Source organism: Poecilia reticulata, linkage group LG22, assembly GCF_000633615.1.
Source record: "Poecilia reticulata strain Guanapo linkage group LG22, Guppy_female_1.0+MT, whole genome shotgun sequence".
NCBI lineage: Eukaryota > Metazoa > Chordata > Actinopteri > Cyprinodontiformes > Poeciliidae > Poecilia > Poecilia reticulata.
In genome coordinates this window covers 1,637,240-1,647,602 of record NC_024352.1, presented here as the reverse complement: position 1 = coordinate 1,647,602, position 10,363 = coordinate 1,637,240, and the positions used below count along the sequence as shown (strand labels likewise).

Genomic DNA, 10,363 nt, shown 5'->3' with positions numbered 1-10,363 from the left:
CATGCCAGGGAGAATTGCAGAGGTCCTGAAGAAGAGGGGTCAACACTGCAAATATTGACTTGCTGCATTAAGTAATTATAACTGTCAATAAAAGCTTTTGTTACTCATAATATGATTGCAATTGTATTTCTGTATGTGATGAAAACATCTGACATACACACATGAAAACCAGAGGGCAGCAGATCATGTGAAAATATAATATTTGTGTCATTCTCAAAACTTTGCAAAGAGCAAAAAGAGCAAAAAGGGCAGGTGCTCAAGCAGCCTCTGCCATCACTGTCAAGTGCGCTAAGCAGGAACGAACCATTTCATGCAGATCCAGGAGAGGGTTCAGTGCAAATATGGATGTGTGCTTTTTGGTCTGGGAGTGGTAACATTTAATTTTTACTGATAAAAACAATTTTAGAAAACACAATATGATTTTCTTGTAAATGACAGGGCCCCATTTTATTTAATTTCTATGAAAAAAAAAATTGTGGAGGGCCCCCTGTTGGTCAGGGGCCCTTGGAATTGTCCTAACGATACAGCACCCCTGGCCACAGGTGTATAAATGAATCACCTAGGCATGCAGACTGTTTTTACAAACAGAATGGTTCGCTCTCAGGAGCTCAGTGAATTCCAGTGTGGAACTGTGATAGGATGCCACCTATGCAACAAATCCAGTTGTGACATTTCTTCACTCCTAAATATTCCTCAGTCAACTGTCAGCTGTATTATAAGAAAATGGAAGAATTTGGGAACGACAGCAACTCAGCCACCAAGTGGTAGGCCAAGWAAACTGACGGAGTGGGATCAGCAGATGCTGAAGCACATAGAGCGAAGAGGTCACGAACTTTCTGCAGAGTCAGTCACTACAGACCTCCAAACTTCATGTGGCCTTCAGATTAGCCCAAGAACAGTACACAGAGAGCTTCATGTAATGGGTTTCCATGGTAACCAACTGCATCCAAGACAAACATCACCAAGAACAATGCAAAGAATCGGATGCAGTGGTGTAAAGCCGCCGCCACTGGACTCTAGAGCAGTGGAGGCGCTTTCTCTGCAGTGATGAATTGCGTTTCTGGTAATGTTATGGATAAGTTGAAGCTGTTCTAGCTGCAAAGGGTGGACCAACATCATATTGAACCATATGGATTATGAATGGGATGCCACTTAAGCTCATATGTGAGTTAAGGCAGGTGAGCAAATACTTCCAGCAACATAGTGTATTTTAAGACCTATCATTAATACGGAAAGGAAAAACAATCATTTGTACAGTATAAATAAGAGGACTGAAGTGAATCATAAAACTTGACTTTTCCAAGTGGAGAAAATAATAAAAGGAAAGAAGAATTACTTCAGTTTTGTTATTTGCTCAGCTGAACAAAGTTGTGACATATCCTCGCGTTGACTTGTTTTATGGATCTACTGAGCACTTGAATGGGTTCATATTAACCTGTTGACAATGTAGAGCATATCTTTGTTTCATCTGAACTAATGTCAATTACATACGGGGCAATTTTACAATATGAGAATGTGAGTTCGTCCCATCATTACAAGGTAGAAAGATATTGCATAGTACATCTTATGAAAATTAAGTTAATTTAATTTTGTACATATTGTATTTTATTCTTATGGTAGGGTCATCTGTTGACATAACTTGATTATGCATTTCAATAAATCTACAGATCTGTCCTGTAGATGTAAATGTAAATCCAATGTGACATAAGAATGTGCAGGTCTTGAAGCACACACAATATTTTTAATTTTCACTCAAAGTTACACAGAAAAGCAGATTCAATGCCTTAGGTTGGCCATTTAAGAAAGTGTTCACGAATCTGGTGTGGAGAGAGAAAATATTAGATAATAATTCTGCRAAGTAATGTCATCGTATTATTCTGGAAGACACAAAACGGTTTTACCCTTTAAAATTTTGAAAAGACAAGAATCTAGGAGATGTCGTCGACAATGACAATCACATTCGGGTCAATGGAATACCAGCGACTAAGACACTGTGGTAAGTTCCACTAAATGTATGTAGCTTGTTAGATTCTTATGAACAGAGATGTGCTATATATAGATACACAATGGACTGGCAGATGGATTCTGATAAAGTGTGGGAAACAAAAAACATGACGTCTCTGTCCACTGGCTGTTTCCAACATGAAGGTATAAAAACATCCATATGTGAGCAGCATGCGGCGTAGACCTGTCTGCAGACCTGTCTCTGCAAGTCGCAGTGGTGAAGAGGGCAAGAAAGAGTATACCAAAGCGACCTTGGACTAGGCGAAGAAATACTGTTGAGATCAACATCAATAATTCAGCAGAAGAGTTGACACATCAAAAAAAATGAGAGAGAGAAAGTGAAAAAGGGGAAGACAATGCCCACTGATTCTGGAGTCATCTAAAATTCATGCATGCATCATTGCTGCCATGAATATTCATTAGGAGATGAATATTTAAGTGTGACTCCTATGGAGAAATTAAGTTCATCTTTACACTTATCAATAATTCGCAGGCCAGGTGACTCTCATCAAGCAAATAAATAAATCATGCCGTTGTGTGCACACACACAGGCAAGCATGCGCATGGACAAACACACACATACATACACACACACACACACACACACACAGAGAGAGAGAAGGCAGAAAAACAAAACAAAAAAAAAATAAAGTTGATTCTTTATAGCTATGTTCTGGTTCAAATGGAAGACGTCTTCGTTCCCTCAAGATAGTGTGTATGGAAACCCCTTATATTTCATGTAACATGGTGCTGCAAATATTTGCATCATTGACTTGTTCTGTTATGTATATATACACATACTGGCATATGCTGCCACCCCTGAAAAAATCCCTGCCCCCCTCTTGCCACGCCATAAATATTTTTCTAGATCCGCCCCTGATAACAGGTCAACTGAATAATCACATTTATTACGGTTGAAAAACAAAAAGTTGCCAAGTTTAGATTTAACTGAACTGATTACAGTAGTTTCTGAAYGGTAACTGTAACAGTAAAAGTGCTGATCCTTCATGTCTGCGACTAGCATGTGCTAAATGAAAATAGGCGCTTTCTTCTTCTTTAGATTTCAACAGCATCTTGCATCCATTATTGTTGCATTACTGCCATCCACTGGATCCTAATATCTATACCTCAAATTCTCATAATGATCCCAGTATTATTTAAAAAAAAACAAAAAATATTTTTCCCCTCAATGCTATTTAACTGATCAACATTCTCAAATTTCAATTCCCTATTAAAACCTAATTCCATTTTAATGGCCGCTTTCTTCTTTTATTTCCAATTTTGACTTCCAATGATTCACTTCCTGCTAAAGAGCCCCCTGGTGGTTGAAGAAAAATCCACATATAAGCAACTTATAGTCCGGAAAATACGGTATATGAAAAAAAAAATCTGAATGTTCTCTGGTATTGTTCAGGGGGCCGGACCAAATGCAGAGGCGGGCCGGATCTGGCCCGTGGGCCGTAGTTTGGGGACCACTGCTATAGATTGTTGAGATATTAATTTACATTTGTTTTATGATCACCTTAAATAAGAAGTGAAAAGACAAGGCCAATTTTTTTGACAGAGCGGGGTGAATATAAACGTGCCTATAATAATTTGTTCAGTCAATTCTGACTGTCTGTTACAAACCAGCAGCATTTGGTCAATAACTGTCACTCATCTGAGCAGTGTTCAACAATCCCTCTCAATAGCTGATAGACAAATTGAAATTATTTTGGGTTTTTGCAATGCACTTTACCCTGAAGCCTTCAGGCCTTCAACTTATAAGCAATAACTGATGAGTGCCACCAACAGCAATGAAATATTTTGAATGGTTGGTTGGCAAAGGAAGACTCACTCTTGCTTACTTATAAACTTTGTCACTGTATTTAATGACTTCCCATACACCTCTAGTGACTTTTGATTAAAAAACCAGCAAGTGACAAACATAGTGACATTTTTTTTGTGTTGTTAGAGACTTGTATACAGCTCAGCTGAAGACCCGCTCTGTCCTGAGTAAGCAGCAAGAGTTGCTTTGAGCACTTCCTGTCACTCATCAAGCACTGCAGTCAGTCTGGTAGTCGTCTGTCCTACAGCATAATGTTGCCAATAGTCAGAGCGGAGGACACCAATTCCACTCCCTGTTAACACTGCAAATAAATCACACATTTACAAAGTTGAGTAACCAGCTTGGACAGTTCCCAATGATATGCAATCATTAGAATCCCTGGGACATGAGGAACTCTAACAGACCCAGCGTTAGGAGTTTATTATGCAACATTATCATGTTGAGAGCTCAGTGCTAAAAGTAGTTGTCTTGGAAACAAAAAGTTTAGGGTTTAGTTTCAGCTTAGGCTGACCAGCAATCTGTATACTAATATGTATAAATGTGGCTCTAGTGTAGAAGTGCTTAGAATGATTGATATGACTAGAAATGTGCTACATAGATCCAGTTCATTGACTCTTACTGTCGCTGGTAGCCAGGGGTGAAAGTAGTTTTAAATTCTTGGGGGTACTATGACAAAAAATAAAAATAAATAAATATATATGTGTGTGTGTGTGGGGGGGGGGTGGCGTGTGTGTGTGTGCTTTGGAGTTTGGAGTTTCTATGCTGATTTTTTTTTCTTGCGAAGCGATAAAAGATTACGTTAAAAACATAACATTCAGTCCGTTACGATATTAGGTTTTCAGGCTTGATACTTATTTTGCGATTATTAATAAGCCTCCCTGAACACAGCGGTGGTTGATTAGTTAATTTTAAACTCGTGTTCTGCTCGTTATTTTAATAATGGAACCGAGACACACAGAATTGCGCAACACCTTGTTGAAACAATAATCACTGAGATTATTATTGTAGTTGGGTCATTAATTTGAACATGTTTTGTTGATTTTTTTGTTGTTCTTTAATAAAGTTACGAACGTTTTGATGAAAAGTCAGAGGAGGACGTGCTGCTCTCAGCGTCCTGGCTGCGTTCAGTTTGTCACCTCATGCTGAGATCGACTTATTAACCGATTAAGTCGTGTTTTAGATTGTTCTTGAAAAACTAATCAGTCACGGCTGATTAGTGGGTGAACTCACAGCTGCACAGTGAACCCATTGATTTTTTACAGCAGACAGCCGCTCCCCTTTCTTGCAGGTACTGCGTACCCCCGCTAAATCTTTTAGGGGTACGCAGTTCCCTGCCGTACCCCCTTACTTTCACCCCTGCTGGTAGCCAGTGATAGAAACAGTCACTGACTTCTTGTGAAGTCAAAGAACTTGTGCTGGAAAAGAGCATTTTCCGTCTAAGAGACTCACAAAGCAGCCCATCTTACTTTGAAGAGGTGATGTCTCTGCTCTTCTGACATTGTCAACTGGTGGCTGTCGGTTACCATAGCATCCGTGTCCATCAACCACTCCCACAGTTCCTGGTACTCTGCTTCAAACTCCTGCAAACTAATAATAGAAAGAAACAAGTTCATGAGTTTCAATTGCTGTGATTAAAGCCTTTGAAATTATTTTTTGACTTTTATTTGCTCTACTAAATGGTTTCATCCAAACAACAGGTAGGATGTTATGCAGCATAACTCTATACCGGGATGTTAAGGCACTGACCCTAACCCTTCTACATCCAGACACAATCACAAATCTTTGACCAATTCTCATTGCAAACAATGACACAAAGGCTGATGATGGAAAAAGTGTCAAATGTAGATAAAGAGCACCTAACTTGTCTTTCTTAAAGTCATAACAAAAGTTTATTCAAGAAAGATAATGAATGAATCAAATACATGTTTTAATTAGGGCTGTCAAAGTTAATGTGTTGGTCACATGTGTGATTTTTTAAAATTATTTTTCAGCAGTGTAGTAGTGAAAGTAGCATTTTGATTTAAGTTCTCTCTTCACTGCATTCACAATTTGATGTTAGTTGTTTAAATTGTAATTAGTGTGCTATATAACATTGTCGTTTGAGAAAATCCAGATTTTTAGAGTTCTTTTAGAGGGATAAATAAATGTAGTTTTTTAACTCTCAGTTGACATCAGCTTTGTTGCCTTAGAATGTGTTTTTCTATGTACACACGCACGCACGCACGCACGCACGCACGCACGCACGCACGCACGCACGCACACACACACACACACACACACACAAAAACACACTCCATATATATACATGACCTAAAAAGAACATTTCTCGATTTAATGCCTTGAAATTGGGCCTCTGTCTCTTTAAAAACTCCTACTCTTTTTGAAACTCTGCCTTCAGGAAGTCATCACAGTGTAATGATCTCCACAGACGTGCAATTCAATCAGATGCTTGCTAATGGCTGCTGGCTAATCTGAAGGAACTGAATGTCGGAATCGTGGAGGGCTGCTCTGTGAGGCAGGAACTTGGAGACCACAGCTCCCAGGAGGCGCTGCACCATGAAAGTGATGCTAGGTCCAAACAAGCGTTTTGCACAGCTGAGTGGTTGCCATGGAGATTACAGGATTACAGGATCAAGACAACACTCCAGGTTTGTTTTTGATGAGTTGTATCTTTTTAACATGATGTAAAGCTGAAAAAAGTTGATTTTACACAATACTTCTCCTTTAAGAAACAATTCTGCTGCAAACAGTTTCAGAAACAAATTATCAAGCTTTGTGCGGCTTATGTTTGACCATTAATGTTCTGGTTCCTCCATATGTCTTTGACTTGCTTCTGTATTATAGTTCACCATTAGGCAGCAGAAGCAGGCCATTAGATCAACTGTCCACCTCCTGTTGGTTGTTCCTAAAATGAGGCTGAAGGTTGGAGGAGATTCAGTCTTGATTCATTTGCTGTAGTACTGTGCAGGACTGTGGTAAAACAAATGACTTTTTAAATGTGCTTTGTGACCAAAACTTCTTTCATTTGGGCTGAAACGTGTAACAATGGCACTTGAAAATTTTTAATTTTTCTACTGTTGACTGTTCTCTGACTTTGTATTTTTGCCTCTGCCGTTTGAACGTCAACCTAAACAAAATCAATGCATCCAGGTGAAAAGAGTCATTATCACTAAATCATTACATTAACTTGTTCTCAAAAGCAATTTTATACATATCTCATTAATTTGCTGTTAATCGATTTTGTAAAAGCAGGTCTGTGCTATTGTGGTTTGTCGACATGAAGATATGTTTTGGTTTTTAGACATATGTTTTTTTAATGGATCAATTTTCCCAAAGGTTTGAAAATACCTGTCAGTATGTAATTAATCTATATAATGCATTTCACTCAGTGAATTGACCAAATCAAATGAATGAACTTTTTAATAATAATCTTGTGTGTGTGCGTGTGTGTGTATGTGAGTGTAAAGTAACATAAGATTTAAGCAAATGACTTACTTCTGCCATGGCATTCAAATTAATTACCACTGATAAATGTTTGTTTTGATTAGATGTCATAATGTAACTCCAATCTGTTTTCTGTCTGTCATATTGAAGGTCTGATTTAGAAACTGATAAAAAAAATAAATTTAAATGTTGCAGTTTATTTTCTTTTTGTCCCCATTATTATTTACTTTATACATCATTTATTTTGCCTCTTCTCATTTTTTACTGCTTTTATCCCATTTCTGATTTCAGTATTTTTCGTCTCTTATTCTCTCTTGGCTTTCGTTTTGTAAGAGCAGCTCTGTTGTTTTTCTCTTCAAGTTCATCCTTGTTTCATCTCCAACATCCTTCTCCTTTTGTATCATGCCCACATTTTCTTTCACTAGTCCATCTCATGTTTCCTCTTCTGCTTTTCTCTCCACTATTTTACCTCTAATCTTCTTCCCAACATTTTCCTCCTCCCTGCCCACATCTGCACCTGCTCCTGTTTCCATTTCCTCCTCCTCCATCACCTTCACTATCCTCCTCGACGCAGGATCACATCTAATATTTATGCTCCTGGAACAGGGGCCGATTGCTCAAACACACAGATTACTGTCAGCCATTTTGTTAAGGTGTGTGTTTATTATTTATATATTCTCTGTTTTTCAGTCTCAGCGGGGATCACCAACACGTTTCTCAACATTAGCAGCGAAATTGTTTGGGGTTCTCTTGTCACCACAACCAACACTTTGGCAATCTGTCGGGTCTAAAGCATTTTCATGACGACATGCACACTCGCACACATGCAAGTATGCACACAATTTAAGACAATTACACACTAAGGGACACTTTCTTCAGCAATCAAGTCACAAACAGCCTCATCACAACCGATGTACACATAGAAACACACATTCTAAGGCAACAAAGCTGATGTCAACTGAGAATTAAACAACTAAAAATCTGGATTTTCTCAAAGGACAATGTTAAATAACACACTAATTACAATCAAAACAACTAAAATTAAATTTGCTGTGAATGCAAAATGCTTAAATCAAAATGAAACTTTATCACACTGCTGAAAAATATAAAAAAAAATCTTCATTTTGCTCTACTCTTAGCAATACTAAATTTTCTGTGTGATTTATCTCTTCCAACTTTTAAAAACATAATCAACTGTGTCCTGTCAGTATTGCAGTTATTTAAATGATCATGTACAATTAGTATATGGTAATGGAAACTTTATGATGGGGCTTTCAACAATTTCAGATTATTTTATTAGATGGAAAAATGCAAAGGTCCTTCCTAGAATATTTTTTTCACAGTCCCACCATCCTATTAGAGAATAGGAACATTAGATAAATTGACATAAACATTTCTAATAGGCTGAACAAGCTGATATATCTATAGCATCATATTTAAAGAAACAGTAGCTCTGAGGCGGAGTTTTGTGGAAATAGGCAGCGCTTGGTGAGAGTTCCTGCAGCCAGAAGGTTTACCATGGGAGACTAAAGTATTCCTCAAACATACATGAAAGACGTAAAGCAACATTCCAAAATATGATTTTGATGAGATTTTGATGAGCGAATAACATTAGAATTACATTTTACATAATACTGCTCCTTTAAGAAACAATTGCACTGCAAACAGTTTCAGCAATAGATTAACTTCAAGCTTTGGAAGTTTGCATGTTTAAGCCGTTATTGTCTGTAAGCCGCATGTGTCCATGTTGTAACATGAGACATTTATACAGAAAGGTTTCTTTAACTTTCATTGTAATACATAACACAAATACGTACCATAAATGGTTTTTTTTCCGAACAGTGCCTACAACAGGCGATGTAAGAAAAGAAAAAAACAGTAGACTACTAGAAAAAGTAATTGATGACATCTTCCACCTGTCCACTATCACCACTAAAGGCCTTCAGCCTCAAACACACTGTTGTCACTCTTAATGTCATTTTTATTTGCTCCAGAGCGTGCTCTCCTGTTCATCATGCAGCAGGCCAGCCTTTTGAAACCTTTTGGTATTAGCTGCATCACAGTGTTCAAAGAGTGTGGAAAAAGTAGCAGCTTATAAACTGATCTTGGCAATTTTGGTCATGGTACTTAACATGGTAATTTATATTATACACAAAGGTACAAACCATACCAAAGGATATATGTGCATGTGGGTTGTGTTTTTTATTATTATTCAAATAAAGCACAGAGCCTACATTGAATAGAGTAATCATGTTAAAGAACCAATTCATTCTTTCACTCTTTGAAATTTTCATCTTGGGCAAAATGGAGACGTCACAATACTTATTTTGAAATGAAAGTGGATGTCAGAAATACTGCTGGAAATGTCTTCAATGTTATATGGGATATACTCTTAATACGAAAAACTATAATCCCAAAATAAGGATATATATCCATGTAAAATAAAGAGTTCATCAAAGGGGCAACTTATAACATAAAAAACATCTATAACTTGTTTTTCTCTCATTATCAAAGATACATTATCCATTTTGGCAAAGCAATGTCTCACTAATATTACATGATAATAAGTGGATGCTGTTACAGACTGGAACTTTATAACAAGCTTGTGTAGCTTCCTATAAAGTTCTAGTTTGCAGGTGCATTTTGGACAAAGGTGCAAAAACACCAAATCTTATTAAGTGTTTTTTGATAATGAAATATCATAAGACACTTGAAATAAGATAAAACTAACTTACAAGTAACTCTTCAGTAATTTCAATTGGCAAATCATTTCAGTTAGAACAGGGGAAAATATCTTGTCATATGAAATAATCTGCCAATGAAACTAATGCTTTTTCATCAATATTAACAAATTATTGAATTAAAACAAGGTCTTTTTATCTTGCTGAAAAGTTACTTGTAGATTTGGTGTTTTTGCAGTGTAACTGTTTGAAGGCAATTCTTTCTTACGCACACGCACGCACGCACATGCACACACACGCACGTACACCCCCCCACACACACACACACACGCACATGCACACACACACACACGCACTCCTGCACCCATACACACATAAGCACACCCACACGCACACACACACACAC

At 37.5% G+C, this 10,363-nt stretch overlaps 1 protein-coding gene across 6 annotated transcripts in view; it reads right to left on the bottom strand.

Moving 5' to 3' along the window:
• akap6 (A kinase (PRKA) anchor protein 6) overlaps positions 1-10,363 on the bottom strand; it is a 241,143-nt gene that overhangs the window by 71,905 nt on the left and 158,875 nt on the right. For all 6 annotated transcript variants that reach the window (XM_017302463.1, XM_017302464.1, XM_017302461.1 and 3 more), the window contains one exon: positions 5,299-5,419. In XM_017302463.1, the coding sequence (XP_017157952.1) occupies positions 5,299-5,419 (121 nt within the window). The remainder of the gene's footprint in view (positions 1-5,298; positions 5,420-10,363) is intronic.